Genomic DNA, 26,907 nt, shown 5'->3' with positions numbered 1-26,907 from the left:
TCAAATGGCAAGTGAGTTGGAGGTAGGGTCAGCAAGGAAGAACAATGGCGGGAGACTTAATTAAATGAATGAAAAGGTCAAATCCCAACATAGTCTTCTGTGAAATATTATTTTAATTTCATGTAAAATTTACCAAATTAAAGCAATGAATGTTAAATTAAAAATAAACCGTACGCACAGTTCAATCAATAAAATATTTTAACAAGCAGGTTAACGAAATTAGAAAAAACTATGAGCACAACTTCAAAATTCAAAAAGCTTTCTACTTTTCTGAGTTCCCATACTTTGAAATGCACAACTAGGTATATTTTGGGAACTAAACTAGTAGAGAAAGGAATGTTTCATTTTTAATTATTCAAAATGTGAAGGATTGATTGGACAAAGGACATGCTTTTAGGGGGAATACTCTAAAAACAAAATGAAATTGTAAAGGTAGAATCATTTAAGTAGTAGGCCTAAAGAATTGGGAAAGAAAAAAAGTAACTAAATTGCCAAAAAGCAAGTTCCTAAAAGAGAATAAATGGAATAAATACCTCCAATAAAGAAGTAGTGGAATAAATATACCCTGATTTCATAAGCATACCAATATCTTATAACCAGAGGTGAAAGTAAGCCAGTATGTCCCAGTGCACCGTACTGGGGCAGCCCGGCTTCCCCAGGGAGCAATTTAAAGGGCCTGGGGCTCCCAGCAGTGGCTGGAACCCCAGGCCCTTTAAATCGCCTCCAGAGCCCCACTGCTGGAGCCCTGGGGTAGCAGCTGTGGGGCTCCAGCGGCTATTTAAAGGGCCTGGGGCTCCCCTGCTTCTACCGCCTCGGCCCTTTAAATAGCCACCGGAGCCCCGCCACCGCTACTCCAGGGCTCCGGGAGCAATTTAAAGGACCGGGGCGATAGAAGCAGGGGAGCCGCAGGCCCCTTAAATAGCCCCCAGAGCCCTGGGGTAGCGGGGGCTCCAGGAGCTATTTAAAGGGCGGGACTCCAGCTGCCTCTGCCGCCCCGGTCCTTTAAATAGCCGCTGGAGCCACGCCACTTCCCCAGGGCTCCGGTGGCTAATTAAAGGACCAGGGCAGTAGAAGCAGTGAAGCCCCAGGCCCTTTAAATAGCCCCGGGAGCCCTGGGCTGCTGCTGCTACCCCGGTGGGGGAGGGGAGGAGGAAAAAGAGGGGCACTTACCTTACAGGGTGGGCTGGGGCTGGCTCTGACCCCCTCAGCCCCGCCCCTTCCGGGGGCCAGAGCTGGCCCCAGCGTACCGGTAAGTCAGTCGACTTACTTTCACCCCTGCTTATAACCCAGAGTTAATGGCTACACAAGAATTTTACTTGTGTAAAATTGTGCCAGATTAACTTCACTGCAAATTAGATGGTGTTTACCTTTGTTGCCTCCTTGACATGTATAATGACAATATTACTTGGAAAAGTATACGCCTCACTGGTACTCAAGATATAGAAGGAGTGTATATATATTATTACTTGATATACTCTCTATATATTACTTTTCAAAATTAAATATAGTAATTCTCTGTTCCCCAAAAGTGGCTTCATGCATCTTATCGTTGGCTTACTCATCATTCTTCTTATCACAGTACAGTATATTGTGAGCTAGCCTAAAGGGTACTCCCTTTCCTAACCAGTGACCCAGCAAATGCTAAAACAGTTCAAGAGCAGCTGTGAATTTAGCCCCGTGGCGTATCGATTCTGGCTTTTACTTCCCACCCTACATGCACCAATCCAATATCAGCTGCACTGCAACATATCCCTGAAATAACACTTAGCACATATAGAACATGTTCAAATGCTGTGCAAACATAACTAATTAATCCTCAGTCACACTTTCCCTGTAAAGGTTGGTAAATCAGTCAGTTTGTAGATGTTAAAAATCAACAAGAGATAAATTATTTGCTCAGGACCACAGCGGTGGACCAGATTAAAAGTTGAGACTCATGGTTTCCAATCCTGTGTTCATTCCTGCAGAAGAATTTGTGGCTGAAAAATCTTCCTATGGGGTGCAAAAGCACAGGCTTAACTTTGAGACAAGTAGGCACTTTCTTAAAGGTAAGCATGTGCTTAAGTGCTTTGCTGAATTGCAGACAAAATGCTCAACACTTTGCATTGAGCCTTTAAAGATTTAGCCATATTTTAAACCAGGCAGGCACCAAGGACAATACAATTTACAACCAGGATCCCTCTCCAAGGATCTTCAGCCCCCGTCTCACACAGCCTTGGGAGCTGGCTTTTGGGAGTTACTGTATGTACTCAACATTGAGCTCTCTAGAAGAGATTTTTGAAAGATTGTTTAAGAGAGGTCTCATGAGAGGATAAAAATATAATATGACGGGAAGTACAGCAAGCTTTGTAAATTAAATTCCAAGCATTACTCTGAAGACACTGCTGGAAGCAGGGTGGTAACAATGCACCAGCACCAATAGGCTTTTATTTTATGGTCCTTCTCCTGAGCTGCACTGCTCCATTCGCTCTGCATGCAGCAGGAAATTGAAACGTACAATATATTTAATCTCTGAGGCACTGTCTACCAGTGCTTTAGAGATCTGCAAACAGAATAGAGAGAGAACCTTGCTCTCAGCGCCAACTGGCCCATTGCTCTATTGTGCACGGGGCCAAAGAAAATCTGCAGGAGAACAGATGACAGGCAGAGAAGGCCACAGCAGGAACATCAAGGAGGGGGGAAAAGAAATAATAAGCATTGGGGGGGAGGGTGCTAAAATAAGAGGGAGAGAATATTAAATAAAGTGTTAAGAAAAAAGCAGAAGAAAGAAAAAAATATTGAAAATGAATAAGAAGAGTGATTTTAGAGATAAAGGAGAAAGTTAAAAAAAAAAAAAAGAATCAAACTTGTTAACACAGCATGAGGGAAAACAGACTGTGAATGAAAGATAGGAACCTTACATGAATCCAGGATCTGGATGTTTAAGAAAAAACATCAAATACTACATGTCTTGTGACAAAGCGACAGGAGTTGGAGACACTGGAACAAAAAGGCATGTGGTGTCCAATTCATTTCGATATGCAGCAAATCTGCTACACAGCTTTTTATGGTGATAAAACAAGGATAACATCTCCCTGGCACACAGGAACAGAGAGGCTCCTGAGTTACTCAGTTTGGACCTGGCTCCAGACTCCCCCTGACTTTGGAGGATTTGGATGTTGTGTTCTGCTTTGGGCCCATCTGTAGGAGAAAGTGAGCAGATTGGCCCTTGTATGCATAGAAAGGTTACATAATGAAGACTCAAAGTCTGAGGACAAATGCCAGTTTATTTAAGGGCAGCCTGCCTCTAGCTTGTCAAAAAGAAAAGAAGTACTTGTGGCACCTGAGAGACTAACCAATTTATTTGAGCATAAGCTTTCGTGAGCTACAGCTCACTTCATTGGATGCATAAAGTGGAAAATACAGTGAGGAGATTTATATACACACAGATCATGAAAAAATACACATTGTAAGGAGAGTGATCACTTAAGATGAGTTATTACCAGCAGGAGAGTGGGGTGGGAGGAGAGAAAACCTTTTGAAGTGATAATCAAGGTGGGCCATTTCCAGCACATTTCATAAGACATAAGAACGTCTGAGGAACAGTGGGGGCAGGAGGGAGGAATAAACAAGGGGAAATAGTTTTACTTAGTATAATGACTCAACCACTCCCAGTCTCTATTCAAGCCTAAGTTAATTGTATCCAATTTGCAAATTAATTCCAATTCAGCAGTCTCTTGTTGGAGTCTGTTTTCGAAGTTTTTTTGTTGAAGGATAGTCACTCTGAGATCAGAAATCAAGTGACCAGAGAGATTGAAGTGTTCTCCAACTGGTTTATGAATGTTATAATTCTTGACATCTGATTTGTGTCCATTTATTCTTTTACGTAGAGACTGTCCAGTTTGACCAATGTACATGGCAGAGGGGCATTGCTGGCACATGATGGCATATATCGCATTGGTAGATGTGCAGGTGAACGAGCATCTGATAGTGTGGCTGATATGATTAGGCCCTATGATGGTGTCCCCTGAATAGATATGTGGACACAGTTGGCAACGGGCTTTGTTGCAAGGATAGGTTCCTGGGTTAGTGGTTCTGTTGTGTGGTGTGTATTTGCTTCAGGTTGGGGGGCTTTCTGTAGGCAAGGACTGGCCTGTCTCCCAAGATTTGTGAGAGTGATGGGTCGTCCTTCAGGATAGGTTGTAGATCCTTGATAATGCGTTGGAGAGGTTTTAGTTGGGGGCTGAAGGTGATGGCTAGTGGCGTTCTGTTATTCTCTTTGTTGGGCCTGTCTTGTAGTAGGTGACTTCTGGGTACTCTTCTGGCTTTGTCAATCTGTTTCTTCATTTCAGCAGGTGGGTATTGTAGTTGTAAGAAGCTCTACGATACAACCGCATTTGCTCCAACCCCTCAGACAGAGACAAACACCTACAAGATCTCTATCAAGCATTCTTACAACTACAATACCAACCCACTGTTCCTCAGACATTCTTATTAACTCCTGGAAATGTGCTGGAAATGGCCCACCTTGATTATCACTTCAAAAGGTTTTCTCTCCCCCACCCCACTCTCCTGCTGGTAATAGCTCATCTTAAGTGATCACTCTCCTTACAATGTGTATTTTTTCATGGTCTGTGTGTATATAAATCTCCTCACTGTATTTTCCACTTTATGCATCCAATGAAGTGAGCTGTAGCTCACGAAAGCTTATGCTCAAATAAATTGGTTAGTCTCTAAGGTGCCACAAGTACTCCTTTTCTTTTTGCGAATACAGACTAACACGGCTGCTACTCTGAAACCTAGCTTGTCAAAGGGATTTATGCTCATGTTGTGTTCTGACAAACAGGAGCTTGGGTTCAGTTTCCTGTCCTGGTCTCTCAATTGTGAGAATGTTGCTGAAACAAAACATCCAGTCCCTGGAGGGAAGTACCACCTCATATCACAGCAGTGACTGCTCTGGCCAATGAATAATGCCGACCTGTTCCAGAAAGGCTGAGTCCACTCAGCTGGGAAGAGTGGGATGTGATGCAGGAAACTGGGAGAGTGAGGAAAATTGGGAGATTGTTAGGGCTCCAACAAGGCTAGCTCTAGTCTAGTGGATTTCTTCCCAGTACAATGACAAGACTATCTCTTTAGCACTAAGTACTAAGCACATGGCAAGACACACATTGTGGCTGAACTGTCCAGAGAAGGTAGTCCACACTGAACCTTGTTTGCTGGTTTGGATATTCAGAGACAACCATTAATCCAGAGCTCCTACGGAAACTCTCTGCTGGACCTGTGTGCGTCAGATTTCACCAAGCACAACTGAGAAGAGAGAGAGAGAGAGAGCAACCCACATATAACCCTGGTTATCTTCTACCAAGCTAACCTTAAAAGTTCTGTTTCTACAGTGGCAAATGAAACTTACGGCACTGCAAATGTCACAATGCATTACCCTCACAAGTGCACAAAAGTCTGATCATCTTGCTCTCACTCTCCTCATGGAAGCAGTAATTACTGAACATGGTTAATACTTATGCTGCAGGCATGACAACTAGAGAACCCTGGGGACATCAGCAATGCTTGCCAAGTTTGGAAAGTACCATCACCTTTTCCCCTCCCTTCAATTCTTACCTTAAAATCGGCCCTTTTGTCCATAACACACAACTTCTCTTGTGCCATTTTTATATAATCCCTCTTATTCTTATCTTTGGTGCCTGAAAAGCCATCCAAGGCAATTATACCCAGCTATTCCTTCCTGTTCTCAGAAAGGATATGTTTACACTGTAAGTGAAGGTGTGATTGTAGCATGAGTAGGCATACTCATGCTAGCCTTAATCTTGCTAGTGTAGATAAGAACAGTAATGTAGACGTGATGGCATGGGCTTCAGCATAGGCTAGCAATCTGCATATGTATCCAGAGTCCCTGGAGGTCTTGTAGTCTGGTTACTAGCCTATTCTGAAGACTGTGCCACCACGTCTACACTGCTATTGTTACCTGTGTTAGCTAGCTACAATCACACCTTCACTTACAGTGTAGACACACCCTCAAAGAGTTCAGTCAGTACAGACTGTTATTTTGGTAGCACATGTTTGGACTGAAACCAACTTTCTCTTGCCCGGTACTTCAAAATCTGGAATCCAATTGATACTGAAATTCTGATTTCTCTCTGTCTAAGGAACTTTCTCTCAATGCATTTCTGGGGCACAGTAAAGTTCTAATCTTTTTGTAGAGCAAAAAAAAAAAAATCAGTCAATACGTTGGGATTTAGAAACCGTGGGAAAGTTGTGTTATTGTGGTGCCACACGGCAGCAGTGCTTCAGAGCAACTGCAGGACTCTATATAACTCTATACAACTGCAGTTTCTATACAACCAGAAAAAGCCCCAAAGAACCTACAATCTAAATAACATGCAGACAATACAGATCAGACCTATAAAATAGAATACAAAGGATGAAGATTCCAACTGGATTAGATGTGATTCTCCTTGCAGGTTCCCTGGACTTAAGTCAGACCAAGTTATTGTTACATAACATGAAACCAGACCTATTAAAAGCTGTGGGTCTGGAAATTTGGATATTTTATACAAATAATGAAATACACTGTTCTACTCTATGTTGGCTTTTATGCAGCGCTCAACACTGTAGTATTTGAGCAACTTTCTGTAGTGCAGTGGTTTTCAAGCTGGGGAGTGCTGGGATCCGCAGACTATGTCTAAGGGATCCATGAAAGGTTTTTGTTACCATAGAACAGTGGTTTTCAACCTGTGGTGTGCAGACTCTTGGGGTCCGCAGACTATGTCTAAGATTTCCAAAGGGGTCCACACCTCCATTTGAAACTTTGTAGGGGCCTGCAAATGAAAAAAGGTTGAAAACCTCTGCCGTAGTGCATTAAGCAACGTGACTAAACATCAATCATGTGTTGTTTATTCTCTCATCCTCTCCCCAGAGAATCTGCACTAATTTGAATATTTGATGATTACATGTTTCCTCATTTGCATAAACCTGTTGCTGGCACCCCGTGCCAGAGGCAAACAACAGCAAACCCCAGGACCAGATCCAACAATACCCCCTTGGGTTCACCACCTCTCTCCCTCTCTCTCTTAATCATCTCTTAAGATTCCTTTGTCTGGCTTCCCCCTTTTCCCCCTCAAGTTTCCCCTGTCCTGTCCCCCCCTTTCTCTGGCTCCCCAGAAGCAGTAGAAACTTTTCCCCTAAGTTCTGGAGGTGCGAGGGGTTACTCCTCCTCTCTTCTCCCCACCCTCCAAGGAGTATATCTTGGTGCTGGGATCTAGAATGTAGCTCCCTTCCCCGCCTTCTGCAGAGGGTTTCCTGTCTTCCTCCTGCTGTGGATGGCAGTGTGCTGCTCCTCCTGCTGTTGGGCTCTCTGTATTGCTGAGCAGCAGCTTCGTGGAGGAAGTTCTTGATCTTGCCAGAGGGACGATTTCAGGTCCTATATGCTGGGCAGTTCAGCTTACTACCTGGAAAACCAGAGATTCAAGCAGCCACTCTGGAAGCCAGGAGAAGGTACCTGAAGTCAGGATTCTCCCAGGGAAACTGGGAGTCTTAACAGGTAATGTGTGGAGCATTGTCTCATGGCTCAGGTAGACCTGCTGACTAAGGAAGAGTTTTGCAACAATTTAAATGATTTCATTTACAAAATGCTGTTGGTCATCATTATAAAGACCAGAGCAGCTATAGGCATTTAGAGAACAACAGGAAAATTGGTTGTTCACATCAGGCTGACAACTAATTCTGATTTAACGATTATTAGATACTATACTCCGCGAATACTCTAGTGTGTGGTTTCCCATGGCTATGGGAATTAGGGTTTAAGACCTGGGCTGTGGGATACTGGATATAGTTAACTCTGCGTGTTAGAGAGCAGCATGGAGTTATGACTAGGCAAATGTGGGGAGAGAGGAGAAATTATGTTATGTGTCACAAACAGATGCAAACGCATGTCACAAATAGCTGTTTACGGTGGCATTCATGACACCTACACTATGCCTGGAGTTATGACTAGGTGACGGTGAGCACAGTGGTGTTATAGGAACGGGAGTGGGATCAGAAGGGAAAAATTAGTGTACTGTTACATGGTACAAACAGATGTTTTCACATGATTACCCTGGAAATTCACAGCAAACATGTTATGTCTGGAATAGAAATTGTGTCTGAAGGGCTATGACAAATCTATCTTTATACAGCACAAATAGCTGTGTGACGCATCCATCTTTCCTCCAGAAAGTCTTTTGATTTGAAATCTCATGCTTATTGTTACGACAGAGATGAATCTAACTTTCTCTTTGTCTGCCCAAAACTCCATGACCTTGTCTACATGAGAATTGTTCAGATCATAATTCCCAATGGGGAAGGCTCCACCGGTGGTAGCACCAGCGGAAACTGTAGTGCAGAAAAAACTCAATAAGTTGCCTAAGGTTAGACATCACAGTATTAAAAATACCCAAGCCAGTCTCAAGTATTTACACTACAGCTTCCAGTGATGCTGCCAAGAGACCTGCATTTATTGGGAATTACAGATTAAAAAATTCCTAGTACAGACAAGTACTAAAAGAGCTTGTTATAAAAAGTCTATTGAAGAGTAAGGCAAGGTATGTGAGGTAATAGCGTTTATTGGACCAACTTCTGATGGTGGAAGATACAAGCTTTCAGGCTTCACTGAGCTGTTCTTCAGGTCTGGGGAAGGTAACTAGTGTCTGAGCTAAATACAAATTGGGACAGACCGTTAAGGGGCTCACACATGCTGTAAAATGAAGTGGGCAATTAAGCATTAGCAGGCAGTGAGGTGTGTTACAAATTGTTGTAATGAGTCATAAAACCAGTGTCTCTGTTGAGTCCACATTTTTTAGTGTCTTGCAGAGTAATGAATTTAAGTTCCCCGTCTTTTGAAGGTGATGTGCAGGTTTAGTTTGAGGACAAGAACTGAGAGGTCATATATGGATTGAGTGCTTTATGAAAAGTGTTCACTCACGGATGATATGGTGTTTTTGTCTTCTATCATTTTCTGTGCAAGTTCATACGAGAGCATAGTGACTGTCTATGCAGAGTTAAGGTTCATGCTAAAACTGAAACTGAGATTTTTACTAACTTTAATCTCATGTATAATTTTTCTTAATCCTGTATAACATTTTCCTAATGTGTGAGGATACTTTTTTTTGTAAGATAAATATATCTCAATCTTAGCTGTGCGTTTGCAAAGATTTTTGTAGTGGGATACCAAATAATCCAGAGTTTATTGCATTTCACCTTCACAAAGTCACTAGGTTTCCAACTCATCTATCCTTACCAATGTCAGGGGGTTCATAATAAAAATTCATATTTGTTTTATGATCCAGACCAGCTGGTGGATTTTAAACAGAGTCAGAATGAGAAATCTGATAAAACTGAGAACGGTTCATTATCACCATCTGAGCTGGGACAAGAGCCACTAGTGAAATTTTAGATCTATTTATTCATCTTTACTGATTGAAAGTAATCTTGTATATTTGGGCACCATTTGCAAGGGAATACGGTCTGTGATTGTATATGGGAATTAATTAGAAATATTTGGAGATTTCTTCCCTGTTAGGTAGTCTAGTGAACTCTTTTAGTGTGAAAGGTATTTGTGCTCTTTTGTGAGAGCAGGAGCCGGGGTTAGAGATATGTTCATCTTCTGTAAATTTGTTCACTTTATGTGGAAACATTAATTAAAAAAAAAAAAGTGATTGGAAGTGTAGAAATGCTACACACAAAAGAGTATCGTTGACTGGTGCAATCCTAACAATGGCCTTCAGGATGAATTCATTGGGAGGAGGCAGACATGTGAGAGTCTACACTATACTGCAGTTTGTGGTGCCATCTGTTGGATGACAGCAGAAACATTTATCCATTTGACATAATCTTGCATATATGAGAGGAAAATCTGCATAATTCATGTCAACAATGACAACTTGGAGCACCTCACTGACTTGCATAACCTGCTGTGTCTGTAGGGATTCTGGCCTGAATTGCTTGGGGAAGGGGGTTGTGTGTACAGTTCTTGTGCAGAAGCCAGGCAGCTTTAACTCTAAATGCAGGTTGAGCTAAAACTTTCTAAACCTAGAGAGTATTTGAAAGTCCTGAAACTTTTTACCAGTAGTTCGTTATTTGCCCGTATGCCTCCACTCCCAAACAGTCAAAAAATCCTTCAGTCTTTACACCCTGAACTAATGCTGGCACTGCTCTTCCCATAAACTTCAGTGGTGCCACTTAAATGTCCCAGTTGCTGGCAGGACCTATTTTTTTCAGTCTGGTTGTTTTGTATGGGTCATTCTGGAGGCCAGAGAATGCAAGGCTAGAATGACTGCCTTGGCATAAGCAGTCTCATTACCAAAGATAACACTGGGGAAAGTCCAGTATGTGAACAAATGAGGAGCAGGTCCCTCCCAAAAATTACTGATTATCAGAATGTGTCGAGCTTTGACTTCGGGAACTACCTTTCTTTATCTAACTCTTGATGGGCTTGCGTAATACCGACACACCCCAGTCGTTGGCGGGCGGGATCAAACCTGGGACCTCTGGAACTAAATGCATGAGCCTCTACTGCATGAGCTAAAAGCCACATAGCCCTTAGGTAAGGCTGTAGAGCAGAGTCATTAATCTCTCTCTCTAAGTGGTCTTGGTGCCATTAGATGGGACAGAACACCACACTCCGGAGGTGTGTGGGTTACACTTGCCGAGAGCTCTACTTTACCAATAGCCATCTACTTATATGGCCCCCATCACTGTAGAACCCGTGACACTGACAAGTCCATCTAAAATGGTGAGAAAAATGAAGTTTCTTTTCTTTGCTTAAACCATTTTTTCTTCATTCTTGACTAGAAAGGATGAATTTTAGACCCCAACAAGCCCAAATTTAGTTAAATGAGACTCTATGGCTTTCCCTCTCATCTTGTCCATACATTTTAATTTCCGCCTTTTCCAGCAGTGGCAAAAGATATACTTCCCTTCACTTCCTGTTTTGTGATACAGTCCCATTGCTTTAGATGAACTGGGAAAAACTGTAGCCACTCAGACAGAGTGACTGAGGCAGATGCAATCAACAAAGTCAATGGAGCTGCACTGATTTACACTAGCAAAGGATCTGGCCCTATGACACATCAGTGTTATTTTTACATTAACTCCACTGGAAGCTGGATCAGATTCCTAAAATGCTAGTTGCTCAAATCCTGATTAAAGCACAAATGAGAAAGACATTAGTGATATCATTCTGGTCTCTAGCATATTTCTATCATCCATACCACAGGATAGATTTTATGTTCTTTTGGAGCAGGGAATGTGCCATTTTGTGAGTGATTAAAAATAATCACCACAAAATTCTCACAGAATCAACAATTTTTAACGAGGAGGAGAACGTCTAGCTCTAGAAGTAGCAGAGGATGTTACAGGTCACGAATGAACTGCCCTGCAAGAGTTTCATTGGGACCAATAGCATCTGATGTAGAGGGCCCCCATGCCATACACACATACCTGACTAACTAGCCAGAATGCTGCCCTTAATTCCCAGTCTGTGCTCCTGTCTTACTCCAGACAGAATTCATACTATCATAGAAATATAGAGCTGGAAGAGATCTTCAGAGGTCATCTTGTCCAGCCCCTTACACTGAGGGAGGACCAGGTAAACCTAAACCACCCCGACAAATGTTTGTCCAACGTATTTTTAAAAATCTCCCATTATGGGGATTCCACAACCTCTCTTGGAAGTCTATTCCAGAATTTAGACACCCTTTTAGTTAGAAAGATTTTCCTAATATCTAACCTAAATCTCCCTTTCTACAGATTAAGCCCATTACTTCTTGTACTACCCCTGTTGGACATGGAGAACAACTGATCACTGCACACCTCAGAAGCAGTGCAAAGACTTGGGGGAGTCAGAGGTAATGGAGGAGCTGATGGAGAGGGAAGTAAATTGCTGGGAAGGAGCCTTGTTGTGAACTTGGAGGGTTATTGGGTATGAGTAGGAAAAGTAAGGAACAGGTTGTTTTTTTGTGGGGGGCGGAGAGGTGGAGGGATTGTTAGGGAGCTTCCCCCATGCAGATCTTGGCTGACCCCTAGTCTCTCCCATTCAGTCAGGCACATCTGCCCCGTCCCCATATGTCCTTGCACCCCATCCACGTGTCCCTCGACTCCCACTGAGACACCCACTCCCCCCATTCCCTTGTGGCCCTGCATCCCCTCCCCCATCCTCATGTGTCTCTGTATCCCCCCCATCCCCATGTGTCTTTGTGCCCCCACCCAGCCATTCCCCTGTCCCTATGTGTCTCTGTACCCCCTCCCCCTGTCTCCATGTGTCCCTGTACCCCCTACCCTGACCCGATGTGTCTCTGTGCCCCCACTCAGCTACCCTCGTCCCTATGTGTCCCTGTACCCCTCCCAATCCTCATGTGTCTCTGTGTCCCCACTCAGCCACCCCTGTCCCTATGTAGCTCTGCACCACCTCCACCATCACCATGCAGCCCTGTGCCTCCATTCTCATTCAGCTCCTGCCCCAGTCTGTCCTCTCCCATTAGTCCTTATGACCCCCTGTCTGACCTCCCCAGCAGCCGCATGCTGTCTGCCTCCCCATAGCCCCTGTTGCCTGACCTGGCCTGACAGGCACTGCAAAGAAGGCAGGCACTTTCTCTTCCTTAGCTAGCTGGGAGCTGCTGCTGTGTTCTAGCACCACAGCACTCTCTGGTGGGCAAAAGGCAGAACTGCAGCAATATTTCAGCAGAAGCTTTTTTCTGCGCAAAAAATTAAAAGTATGCGTGGTTCATTAATTATGCACACACACAGCAGCGCAGAATTCCCCAAGGAGTAGTCTCTCCTCTGCATTCAAGCTGAGATCTAAATTACCTATCTATCTGATCTCGGGTTTCCTGAATTCAGAAGACTTTGAATAGAAAGCAATGGTATGCACAGCCTGTATACAGGTAAGTACTGAGCATTTCAATACACAGCTAACCAAATATGCTTTAGAGACCTGTCCTGGAGCAGAGAAGTCTGAAATTGGGGTCTCATGCTCTGAAAGACTATTCAAGTGACTTCAATGGAAGCTAGAGAGACAATGATTAATGGTCGTCTGACTGTTTTAGGGTTTTCTATAGAACCCATCAAGTGATATTGGAAGGCTTATATACGTTTAGCCATTACTTATTATACTGTATATGGTGCTGTAGCGGTGCTGACTTTCTAACATACTGGGTGGTGCTTGACCCCCTGGCTGTGCTCCAGACCCAACCCCCACTCCACCCCTTCCCCCAAACCCCCACCTCGCCTCTTCCCGCCCCCACTCTGCCCCCACTCCACCCCTTCTCCCAAGTCCCCACCCCACCTCTTCCTGCCCCCGCTCCGTTCCTCTCCCCCCCCGCCCCAGTGCCTCCTGCACACCGCAGAACAGATGATCTGCAGTGGGAGGAGGCTCAGGGGGGAGAGGAAGTAGCTGGCTTGCCAGTGGAACTGACTGCCGGTGGGTGCTCAGCACCCACCATTTTTTCCCGTGGGTGCCCCAGCCCTGGAGCACCCACAGAGTCAGCCTATGGGTGCTGTGTTTTCACAAGCATGTTTTACAAACATTAACTAATTAATTCTCACAATTCTGTCGTGAAGGAGTGGCTAATCATTAGTAACTTCTTTTAACAGATGCTGAAAATGCAATAGAAAGATTAGGTCTGATCGCCATATTTGGGGTCGGGAAGGAATTTTCCTCCAGGGCAGACTGGAAGAGGCCCTGGGGGTTTTTTGCCTTCCTCTGTAGCATGGGGCATGGGTCACTTGCTGGAGGATTCTATGCTCCTTGAAGTCTTTAAACCATGATTTGAGGACTTCAATAGCTCAGACATAGGTGAGAGGGTTATTGCAGGAGTGGGTGGGTGGGTGGGTGAGATTCTGTGGCCTGCATTGTGAAGGAGGTTCAGACTAGATGATTATAATGGTCCCTTCTGATCTTAATGTCTATGAGTCTATGAGGTGATTTGCCCAAGGTCACATAGCAAATCACTAAAGGTCTCAAAAATTCCATTCCTATTCTCTAATCACTAACCCATGCTGCCTGTCAGTATTTTTGGTAGATGATTAGAACAAAATATTTAAACAATGTGTTCTTCTATATGTAGTGTTCCATGTAAAGCTAAGCATGTACACCTCAGAACCAATCAAATTCAGATTCAGCCACCACTGAATTTTAAGGAAGTTCAGATACAGACTCAAACTATGTGGTTGGTTCCATACCTGTATCTATACATCTAAACCAAAATTGGAGATAGGAGCTTCTTGGATGCTTGAATCCTGATGTGAATTTTGTGATTAGGTCCCATTTCTAACAGCATATAAAGAGGGGCCTACATTTTCAGAAGTGGAAGCTTCAGTTTTAGTTCAACTTGAGAGATCTTAAAAGGGCTTTGTTTTCTAAGAGCGTTGACCTTTCAAGACGTTTGAAGTTGGGGGTCAAAAATCACTAGATGACACCTTTGAAAACTGAGAATTTCCTATCAGTTGAATATCACTGAGAGTAAGAGATTGCCAGACTCCCAGTGGGATGCAGCACTTGCATTTAGCCCTAAAAGATCAGACTTCAAAATACAAGTTATTTTAGAAACCTCTAGAAATGATCTAAGATCTATTATTTATAATTTCTTTTTCTCTTAGGTGGTACAGCTTGATTTCTGATGCTAAGCCTTATACTGGCTTTATATATTGAGTGATACAAAAAGAGAATCAATAACATTTTTTTAAAAATTCTCAGACATTTGTAGAACACTTCTGAAAAATTATGCTGATTTTATAAAAATGCATAATGGTGAGGCATGGTATTCATTTGGAATGACCTATATAAATCATTTGTGGTTTTTCCCTCTTACTTAGTAATGCAGTAAAATGACACACATGCCATATAAGCTTACACACCATATAATTATGTATTCACTATATACAGTATATCTCTATACTGACACAGATATACATACTGTACATACAGGATTTTCAGATCTCAGGTGGAGTTTTGCAGGGCGGTCAGTTATAAAAAAAAAAAAAGGGTATAGATGGTAAACCTGAGCATGTTCCATCTGGAGTCATGACCCCACGGAATCCCATGATGCCATTTTTAGTCACTTTTCAGAGAACAGCCACACTTTTAATCAGTTTTCTTTTAGTCCTAATCAGCAACTTTTGTACCTAAGTCAGTGTTGTTGGGGTACCATTAAAAGCAAGATCCTAAAGTTGAGACAGTTCTCAAAATGCATTCACAAGAAAAATTCTAATGAAATGGGTTTTTTATAATGATGCATAAGCAAAATGACTTTGAGTGAAAAAGGCCTTTAAAAACCCATATTTAAAGAAGATAAGAAATGTTGACAGAAAAGCGTCATTGTGTTTTCCATAACTACCCCTGAATAGAGTAAGGGGTAGAATAGGATGATATCCACATATTGAATTATAATATTGAAATATAAAAACAAAGGATTGCTAATGATAAGATTAAAAGCTTTGATAGCTACACTTTAATAATCTGTAATTATGGGTAGTGAATGAGTATAGAAGAGGTAACACTTAGGCCAAGGCCTTGGTGGCAAAAGTATGGTTTTGTCGATTCTTCTTTTACAAAGAATCACTGATCTGCTTAAAATGACGTGATTGCTGACAGAACAAAGATAATACGTTGTGCAGAAAGTTTTAAGGTAAAAACACACAAACCTGGAACAACAATAAGTCTTTTACTGGGAAAACCCAAAACAAAACGACGTGACATAGAAACTGCACAAACAAAAAAATAAATAAATGCGGAAGTTGGGTAATCGAAGTTTGGACATATGTAATTTTAGGTAAGTGAGAGTTACCTAAAACCCAAAGGGTTAATGTGATTGCAGAAGCCGATTGTGATTACCAAGCTGACTGCAGAAAGGTTAAATAATCTGTAATTTGGTAATGTATAAAAGATCCCAAGTCAACAAGACCCAAATCAGAGAAACACCGGACCAGAAATGGAAGGACCAGACTGAAGGATCATTCCAAGAGATCAAAGGAGGTGACAACCATCATGGAAGACGTAAGGCCTTCCTGGTGCTCTGGAATGTGGTAACTTGGGCCCTTTATTAATTTCCTCTTTTCTGTTATCATTTGTCTTGCATAAATGTATGTTCAGACACTATAAGTGACAATATTTCTGTCTGAAATAGTATATAAAGGTGAAAATTGATAAAGCCTAAATTGGGTGAACTCGTGACTCAGTTTCCCACTTTACCCCCCAACAGCGTGCCCTTATTTTAATTCTCAGAAATGTTAAAATACCTTCAAAGTCTCCATCTCTGGCCTTCGCTGCAAGTTCTGAAGAAGATATGGTTTCCTGGCATAAAGCACAATCTTCCAGTGTGGCATTCCTTAAACCCTGATTAACTGAAAAACATGAAACAAAATGAACTTAACATCACATATTAGATTGTGATAGCATATCTTTTTCGTAGTCTTTTACCAATACCGCAGCAAATTATTGGGAGGTCCCAGCCACACTTAGGTTACATCTACATTGCAGCAGGGTGTGTGATTTGTAGCTCATGTAAACCTATCCATGCTAGCTCTCTAAATATAGAAGTGAGGATGTCATGGTGTGGGAGTCAGCACCAGCTGCACAAGGCAAGTACATACCCAGGGGTGGTCAGACAGGCTTGCGCAGCCCATGCTGAAGCCTGCAGCTCTGCATCCTCACTGCTATTTTTGGTGAGCTATCTAAAGTACAGCTAGCATGAGAATGTCTACAGGAGCTACCATTCACACCCACAGAAAAGAAATACTATTCCTTGCCTCGTATCAGTAAGCAAATGGGCAGAAGCACCCTGGACACTCTGTCTTTTGACTTTTGGTGCAAGGCATACTAACATGTATGTATATTTTCCACTGACATATACATTTACAGACCATTTCTATGATCTCATTTTACCAAGGGTTAAATGACTGTAGAAGAGCTGAGAGTTATTTCACAGGAACAAAAGACAAATCTCCTACCAAATATTTTAAAGACCTATGCACAACTGAAAAGTGCAATAGAGAAAATGTACTTTATTATGTTCACCTTTCTTCTGCTTTTCCTTGTCCTCTGTTTCAGGTTTGGTTGCCATCACTTCAAATAAGGTCTTTAAGATGCTACGCAGATCACTGGCATAGTTTGTCTGCAGCTGGTCAGCCACACCTAGCCGGTGGTGGAAATGGGTAAAGCCATTATTATTTGAACATCACCAAAAAAAATCATCCTCTAAATATGTACAATGCTGTTATTAATGATTTTATATTTAAAAAGAATAGGGAACACTTATAGTTCATACTGGTAATAAAATTAAGATCACAATTGAAAATTTTATTTTTAAAAGAAATTAGACTAAACTACAACAACAGTCAAGACTTTTTTGTCCCTAAAGTACTTGTAATCTGATATGCAATATCTGTAGTATGCTTTTGTCATAACAACATTCTGAGATTTTTTAAATATGAATTACATTGTTACAGAGCTAGAAAAAGTTATGATAAGCTACAAGACACAAGTTATGATACAAGGACTACTACTACCAAACGTCTTCATTCCCCTCAGGAATTTCTTCCATTGGAGTCTTGGGACAGCACTGGGAAGAGGAAACTCTATGAGGATGAAGCACCTACATAACCAAACTCCTCCTTAACTGCAGGTTTCACAAGTCCCCAAACACCAGTCCTGCAAGCTGCTCTGTACAGGCAGACACCTGCCCCTGCAAGAGCTGTTTGCAGGGTAAGGCCCTACATTACAATCCTGCAGCCACATCGTATCTAGTCAGTGCTACATCCTATATTTTCGTGCACACCCTAATTTCATAACAGAGAAACGAAGAGAGAAAGATGAATAAAATTGACATTCGTAACAAACAAAGGGAGCTCTCAGACCTGAGATGCAGACAAAGAGTCGGTGAATAAGGTCATTGCTGCCATGAAATCGGGATCTGATCTTTTCTCTGGTAGCAATTTTAGCTGCCTGCAAGGCAAGCTGGATTTCCTCCTGATCAATGTCATCAGATGAACAGGAGCTGGTCATTAAACTGCTGTAGGGGACAAAATGTAAGGAAGAAAGGTAACTTAAATCATCACTTTGTCTTTCAGAGAACTACTGGCCTCTTAAAGGATTTCCTGCTCAAACACTGCTTTTACCATAAAACAGAACAAATAGTTGTATATTCTAGTTGACCCTTCTGTTCCAAGCCTATTTAATTACTTTGAGGGCCAATTTTCATTCCATGGCATATTTATGAAATAACATTTAACCAGAAAGCCATTTGCCAGTATTTTATTGGACTCTCCTTTGTTACTATGAAGTGGCAGTAACCAATCCATAATTCAGTTCCGTTTCCAGTGTAAGCCCAGTTCCAGTTACCACCACCCCTTAAAATCCATAAAAGAATATTAGCCTCAAAATGGGAAGGTTAGATCTGGGGCCAAGTTAGAATTTTTCTATCAATTTTCAAGTTATTTGGAATAGGGGTTCCTAAATTGAGACCCTAAAACAGAGAGGTTAACCAGAATCCAAAAATCATTCTAGTTTTAATTGCCACCTTGCAGGGGGGAAAAAGGGAAAGCAATCAATTGTAGTTTCTTTAGTAAAGGTCTAGCGAACAGACGCAGATTAGTCCATTACACCCTAATTTTAGAAGTTATTGAGATGTTAAATTGTTATCTCAGAATGGCTCATCAGCGCCAATGAGCTTATAATAGGCCACCAAATGACCTTAGGAGACTTAAATCTTCATTTTTTTAAAAAAGTTACTCCCTAGTCTTTTCTTCTTATAGAGACAGAGTTCAAAATGTAAACCAATCCTCAGGGAGGCTTCCCAGTGGAAACAGGATATTTTCTCCACCAAAACTGAAGTTAATCAAACAAGCTATTTAAAAAGCTATTTTAAAAGGTGTTTGCCAGAGTTAGAATATCCAACAGTGGTTTCCCCTTTGATCATAGCTTTTGAATAGAGTGAGCTGCAATTAAAATTGAATTCATCTAGTCGAGGCAAAGGAAACATGCATTCCTCTACTCTAGTCCTCTGAGAAAGTTAGAAACTCAAACTAATTTCCTCATATATATAAAAGAGAGTCTTCTCATCAGTGACTAGGAAAATCTAGAATGCTTTACTCATAATCACGCAGTAGTTTTGCTAACTCCAGCCTTTTTTCCCATTATACACATGGCATTGAAAAAAAAAGTTCACTTTACAACTTATTAAAAATAGCATGCTGAAGGCAATCATTTCCTACTTCACATTAGAGGCCAATCCAATAAGGTACTGACTGATATGTTCAGCATCTTGCAGGATCAGTCCCCAATACTGTATGGCCCCAAACCAATTATTCAAATGTCAGATAAAGAGCTAATGTATTTATTGAGATGATTTTAAACCAATAATTTGTGGGGCAGAGTTTTGATATTCCCCTTATGAGCTATACAAGCAGAGTGAGTGCTCAAAAATGTAATACCGTAGAAATTAGGCTGTGGAATTCTGAAAGTCTTACTAGAAGTCTTTGATCTGAAAATGACACACCTTACTGGTTCATTATAAAAGGAACACGGATGAAAAGATGGGTGGTTGGGATCACTGAGAATGCAGAATTAAGGTAGCTTAAGTAGTTTAACTGTGATTTTCCATACTTTCAAATATTTGGGTTTCTTGCAAGTTTAACCTTAACCATCCTGTTTGTTTAACATTTGTTTTTTGCCTAGGATTAGTGAAGATAACCAAATTTCTCTCTCACAACCAACTTATCCATGATTCTCAGGGGTGAAATTATAATATTTGTGATATCTGTTGACATGGAAAGGTTTCAGATATCACCGACTAAAGGCAATGATTTAGCATAGGTTCAAGCAAGATGAGTAAGTGGTTTGAGAGGGAGTAAACTGTTTGCAAACACAAATTGCAAAGGGCCAGATATTGAACCCCTTACTTGCGGTGGGGAGTAGTTAGACAATTAGTCCTATTAACTCCAAGAGGACAAATTGTGTAATTTCTCACCAATGTGAACTTGGGGGATTGGGGAGTTTCCTATCTGGTCCTAACCAACATGGCAAATGGAAAGATTTTTTTCCCTATCTATACCTACATATGAAGTAGGTATATTTTTCCCTATATATATATGGCTAATGGTGAAAATAAACATTGTGATCTCATTGGATCTCTTGAGCTAAGCTGTGTTGGGCCTGTATGGGAACCTTTACGGAAAACCTAGGTGCAGCAGAAAGTGGGTCTGGCAATTCAACAGATGACTCTTTTCCCTCTGAATCACTACTGAGGGAATGTTGCAGACTCCAGAGCATGCGGTTAAGTGGGCACAGAGCTCTGTGAGGGGCCTTTCAGAACATAATATATTCAGTCACTTCAGTTTTCCAAGAGTAAGAGGCGTTCATCCCAATGTCCTGGTCAGATTCTTATCTGGATAATCATGTTTTACCTACATAAATTCCTCCTACTATTTCAAATGGATACAATTTTATTCACTTCCTATTCCAAATTACTAACAGTTCTGTAGTGTGCTGTTAACATCTGCCACGCTCTACTACGTAGCTGGCTGAACTTCTGTGGTGGGTGGAGATTTCTTACTACAAAAATGCTTTGGAATTCTGGGATGAAAGGTTTTATATAATTATGATAGACAGATATAAACTATATATAATTATTTACAGGAAGATGAAGTATTTATCGCTCAGGATTGCTTGTGCCACTGTTCAAAGAAGAATGGACTTTCCAGAATAATATCAAATATGGTGTTAATAATCATTTCTGGGTTAGATTGGCACAGTTTGCCTTTATCATGATGATCAAACCATATTTATGCAGCAGCACCCTAAATATAAAGAAAGATTGATGAAAATAAAATAATTTATTGAAATAAAGGACTGACCGGTCATATTTTATTTTAAAACATTTTACTTTAATAATGGTATAAGGAATAGTATATAGAGATGCTTTGAAAATCAAAGATGTAGTGTAGGGAAAAAGAAAATGATCAATTGGCAATTAGAGATATAACTTTTCGTATAGCAGTGGTACCCAAAACAGGGCTGGCTATGTCAAAACAGGTATCCGAGACTTTGTAGGTTTTAAATGATCTTATAGTAAATTCACTTGAATACTGCAGAGGTTTAAAATATTGGACAGCTATGTCTTCACCATAATTTCAATACCTGATCAGGTAGGTTTTAGAAATCTAGTGGGAACACCTTCCTTATATGATTTCATAATAGCTTTGCATATAATAGCATGATAGCACATAACTTTGATTAAAAATGATCTTTACCAATTAATAGCAGATGTGTAGAAAGCATTTTTAAAAAATTTTATCAGATTGGCCTTGATATGGGACGGTTCAGTGCAGGCACTTGTAAGAAGAGGCTGTTATTTGCACTGATAGCAAATAAATATTATGTTCTGAAGTAATTAGAGAGGTACTTCCTCATTTATTCAGAGTCTCAGTTGAGGGGAAACCTAGTTCCTCTGTTAATAAATTTTCAAAAGAAAATAATCTAATAAATATTGAGAGAAAACCAGAAAGGACAAGGAGTTCCTCTTGTTAAATGTGTATCACACAAACCCGGAATCTATTTTGATTAAAAAAACTAGAACAATATAAAATGCACATGGCACCCATTTTAAATGGATTACAAGCTGGTTAACTGATAGGTCTCCAAAAGTAATTATAAATGGAGAATCATTGAGCAAGTGCGTTTCCAGTGGAGTCCTACATAAATCAGTTTTTGTCCCTATGCTATTTAACATTTTATCAATGACCTGGAAGAAAGCATGAAATCATCACTGACAAAGTTTGTAGATGACATAAAAATTGGTGGAGTGGTAAATGAAGAGGACAAATCACTGATACAGAGTGGCCTGGATTGCTTGGGTGCAACCAAACAAAATGTATTTTAACACATACCCATCTAGGAACAAAGAATGTAGGCCATATTTACAGGATGGGCATTCTATCCTGGGAAGCAATGACTTTGAAAAAGATTTGGGGATGGTGGTGGATAACCAGCTAAACACAAGCTCCCAGTGTGATGCTCGATTTCAGCAGAGAGTTATATAAGCTTTACATTTATATTACACAAGAACAATTAGTTCTCTTAAAAGGAGATTAAGAGAAGCAGTTGATTATTCACAGCAAGGGGCAGTTGATATCCTACTATGTACAATTCAATAACTTCCTCAGTTCTGAAAAGTAAGAAAGTTCCCCTCTGATATTCTTGTTTCAGGCAATGTCTTTAATTATGACTCTACATTTCATGTAGAGATTTCAGCACATTGTCAGTGTTAGTTTAATAAATCTAAATCAAATGGGCTTCAATTCCAGCAAGACAGGTTGCTCTTAGACATAAAATCAATATGGCTAAGGCCTTGGAGGCTCCACAGCAACAATACAAATATCATCCAGAAAAATATTATATAGAACTGAGTGATTATTCTGGGGGGCATGGATTGGCGTTCACGTCTCATTCCCCGTTAGTAACCGGCAGGGGTCAGGCAAGCTAATGGTCCAACCGGCAGACCAAAGTCAGGGATGAATCCTGGTTATGTGCCACCTGAGGTATGCTGTGCATATGCTAAGAAAAAGTAGTGATTATTCTTACCATATGAATAATCTTAAATTACATGTAATCTGGATACTTCTATTGGTTGTTCTGGGAAACTCTATGAAGCTGTATGAGTATTGGTCCTAAGAAGAAACGTGACATTTCACAGCAAAATCTGAAATGTGAAAATTTCCACTTTTGTTGAAAATTCAAAATTACTTTAGTTTTCAAAAATGTGTTCCTTAAAAAGGTACTATTTTGATGTGGAGTTTAGCTTATTTTGAAGCAGAAATTTGTCTCACTGCAAAACCAAGAGATGATACATTTTGCAGTTAAGTTATTCTGTCATAATTCCCACACACACAAAGTAACATTTCAGAGATGTTGAAATGAGATAAAGCACACTGTAGAAAAATTTGAAAAAATGTTTTCCATGATTACATACATCTTCAGCTTCAAGGAATAATATTAACACTGCTGTACGTCATGATGGAAATTGGAAAGTGATATCAGTCAGTTCTTTAGATCTGATCTATATTCCACAGAAAAAGACTTCGGGTCAGATTTTTTTGCTACCATGCTATTATATGCAAAGCTATTATGAAATCATATAAGGAAGGTGTTCCCACTAGATTTAGTGTAAATCAGTGTAGCTCCTTTGACTTCCATGGAGTTATGCCAGTTTACATTAGCTGAGGCTCTGGCCCTATGTTAACAATCCCTAAAGTTCCATGGTTAAAAACTGAAATATCAGGAAATTCTGAATTTAAGGCTGTATATATTTGGCTCCCTCATGCATATGCATTATGACACAGTCCTAATTACACTCCTACATACCATTTCTCAAATTATATATTATATCATGCATTCTTTTCTCCCACCTTAGAGATCTAAGTTTGTCTCTTATAATAATTTTCTTTTTATACCAAAGCTAATTTTTTTTGTCATAAGGGTCCATTATATTTTTGACTTTGAATGGGATTTTCAAAAGTGCCTACGTAATATAGGATTACAAGTCCCATTGAAATTCATTTAGGTGCTTTCTGGAAATCCCACCCATTGTCTTTTTATATAAAGCCTCTTCTGTAAGTTATTATTCTCATATAATGTCTATATAGCATTAGCACCTAATGGCCTCAACTAGGTCAGGGCGCCAATGTGTGAGGCATTGTACAAATATTAAATGACAATCTCTGACCTACAGAAAGCAAATGGGTGAAGAAATAACTTTCTAAAAAATTAGAAGATATCAGTGTTGGTTTCTACCAGAGTTTTTATGTCAATAGAGACTTGCTAGGTACTATATTTAGTATTTTGTTCAAATTTTTTCTGAAATTTAAATGAAAATATGAAAAAAATTGCAAAATAAAGATACTGGATATTTGGAAAAAAAATACCTGGGAATGTAAAACCTAAACCATCTGAATTTACTTTCAAGAGTTTTCTGTTTCCACTGTGACAACACTATCTTTCAACAATTTCTCACTCGGTCAAATATGCACCCAAGGCTCTCAGAAATACACAGTCACTTTGGGAAAAGATACTGCAGAATGGAGTAGATCTAAACTGCAAAAAACAATCCTTAACTTGAAGAATTTAAAAATAAAATTATTAAAAGCATCTTTGTGGGGGAGAAGGTAATAGTGTATAGTACTATGTTGAGAGCATCAGCCCAGGAGTATGTTGGGCTGTGAATGTATGGGTTTTGATTTTGATTTTGAACCCTCACTCTCATACTGGAAGGATCTGAGAGCACTAAGGAGACAATGCACTCTTAAGGAGAAGACTGCATTTCATATTAACACATGGAGCTACATTGGCCAGCATAATAAATAGTAATATAATAGTTGACTCCAAAAGAAGCTATCCAGTTATAACTGTGTAAGACAGACAGAAATAGAGACTGAGATGCAGAAATGTAGAATACTTTTTCCCACTTGAGGGACTATAGGGGCTAGAGAAATTCATTAGCATAAAGTTTTCACATTCCCCTATTCCCAAAAATCAGTTCTCCTAACACAAAAAAATTAAATAAATGAAAAACAACAATCTGCTGAAGTCAGTTATAAAATTTCCCAGAGCTGAGTCCTAATGTATCCAGTCATAGGAGTCAGCACCGCAAAAAGCTGATTAATGTATTTAAAAGTGCCCTAAATTTTTAATTAAAAAAGGAAGCCATCTCTCCATTTTTCATGCAGTTCTAAGAGTGGGAAGAAATTCTCTCTTTTTTAAACTTAATTAGTGATTTTACATGACGTCTTCCCATTGCCAAGAACTCTGCAAAGGTTGCAATTATTGTAGCAATTTAGTTAATTATGTATAATCTTAAAATCCCCAAACAACATTCTATTTTAAGTTTTTGGAAAAAAGCAATTTGCACTATAAAGTTCATTTTCTTGAATCTAATAATTTATGTGCTATTAATAGCACAGGAAATGCCAATTGGCATTCAACAATGTTTTTATATCTTAAAAATTATAGACAAAGTCAAATTCGCTGCCAGAAGCTGGGACTGGTTGACAGGGGATGGATCACTCAATAATTGCCCTGTTCTTTTCATTCCCTCTGAAGCATCTGGCACTGGCCACTGTTGGAAGAGAGGATCCTGGGCTATATGGACCATCAGTCTGACCCAGTATAGCCATTCTTATGTTCTAAGTTACTAAATTATTAAAGGGTGAACTGAAAAATCAAAGGTGAGGCCCTCGTGACTGGAAAAAAATGACTAAATTACAATTTGAAATAAAATAAAAAATAAAGAAATAAAATAAAAATGGTGAAAAAGAGTACCACTAGGTATAAATCAGTAGATAAGTTTACTGTACACAGGAAATACAAATGCTCCAACCACAGGCAGTGAGAAGGAACTGAAGGCGGGGAAGTTCTGCCCTTTATACCCTCGCTTCAAAGCACAAGGAGTGGGCTGGGCCACCCCTACTGGTACTTCTAGGGAAAACTCTCTGGCACCAGGATGCACACACCTCTGGTGTAATGAACAGATGCATGCCCTCAAAGAACAACAAAACCTTTGCCCTTGTTTAAGATTCTTGTATATTTTTTTGACTATTTTATTTAGTTTAGATAGAAAAGTAAAAAAATATATTTAGGGATAATTATTCTATTTCTACCATATTGGACATTTTAAGCCCTGTATCTCTTCAATATGAAATCTAACATTAAAAAATAAAAACAAAAATCCTACAAGCTGAAGTTTTACCCTCATGTTATAACTTTGTTAAATAGTTATAAGTTCATATAACACATCTCAGTATCTTCTTTGGCAACAATTCTATCTCACTCACTCAGGACACTGAAGACACATTAGACATACGAAAAATTTAACCTGCCTGCAAACAGACTGTGGAATTTTCTAGGTGACATATGGTAGATTAGAAAATGCAGAGACCTTTGGACATTTTATTTGTGTCTGCTGGGGCTCCACTACAAGTTTGTGAAAACTGGCATTAAAAACCAGGGGAGTCACCAGGGGCGTGCTGGTGAAAAACCAGAAAGAGCTGTTACAGTCAAAAATGTCTTGTGGTCTAAGATCATAAGCAAAAGCTGGCAGAGCTGATCAACTCTGATCTCTTTTGTATGCACCACTCCACAGGAAATGGTCAGAAGATATGGTAATAAAGTAGTAAGGTAAACCATTATATAATACAGTGTATTATACCAGTTCTTCGCAAACAGTGGGTTGAGAAAAGGTTCTAGATAGGTCACAGGGCCCTAAGCAAACATATCCTTCTCCTGGCCCTTTCAGGGGGATGAAGGGATTTAGAAAGTGAGCCCACCTTGCACTCATCCTGCTCATGGGACTGGCTTCCTGCTCTGGGTGTTACAGCCTGTGGCACAGGGTCATAGTGCCATGCAGGTTTTGCCTATCAGGGTTGACTGGAGTCACTGCTGTGGGGTGAGCTCACTCTCCAAACCCAACCCTCACTCACACCCTGTCAAGGTTCCTCCCCCACTCTGAACTCTAGGGTACAGATGTGGGGACCTGCATGAAAACCTCCTAAGCTTACTTTTACCAGCTTAGGTTAAAACTTCTCCAAGGTACAAATTAATTTTATCCTTTGTCCTTGGAATATCCACTGCCACCACCAAACTCTAACTGGGTTTACTGGGAAACGTAGTTTGGACACGTCTTTCCCCCCAAAATCCTCCCAACCCTTGCACCCCACTTCCTGGGAAAGGTTTGGTAAAAATCCTCACCAATTTGCATAGGTGACCACAGACCCAAACCCTTGGATCTGAGAACAATGAAAAAGCATTCAGTTTTCTTACAAGAAGACTTTTAATAGAAATAGAAGTAAATAGAGGTAAAGGAATCACCTCTGTAAAATCAGGATGGTAGATAC

At 40.4% G+C, this 26,907-nt stretch overlaps 1 protein-coding gene across 1 annotated transcript in view; it reads right to left on the bottom strand.

Annotated features, from left to right (window-relative positions):
- ZFYVE28 (zinc finger FYVE-type containing 28) overlaps window positions 1-26,907 on the bottom strand; it is a 285,473-nt gene that overhangs the window by 5,799 nt on the left and 252,767 nt on the right. Inside the window, 3 exon segments of the mRNA XM_043544806.1 lie at window positions 16,264-16,368; window positions 17,042-17,158; window positions 17,881-18,035. Coding sequence (XP_043400741.1) covers window positions 16,264-16,368; window positions 17,042-17,158; window positions 17,881-18,035 — 377 coding nt within the window.

This window comes from Chelonia mydas, chromosome 4 (assembly GCF_015237465.2).
Source record: "Chelonia mydas isolate rCheMyd1 chromosome 4, rCheMyd1.pri.v2, whole genome shotgun sequence".
Taxonomy (NCBI): Eukaryota; Metazoa; Chordata; order Testudines; family Cheloniidae; genus Chelonia; species Chelonia mydas.
This window is presented reverse-complemented; position numbering and strand designations above follow the sequence as displayed.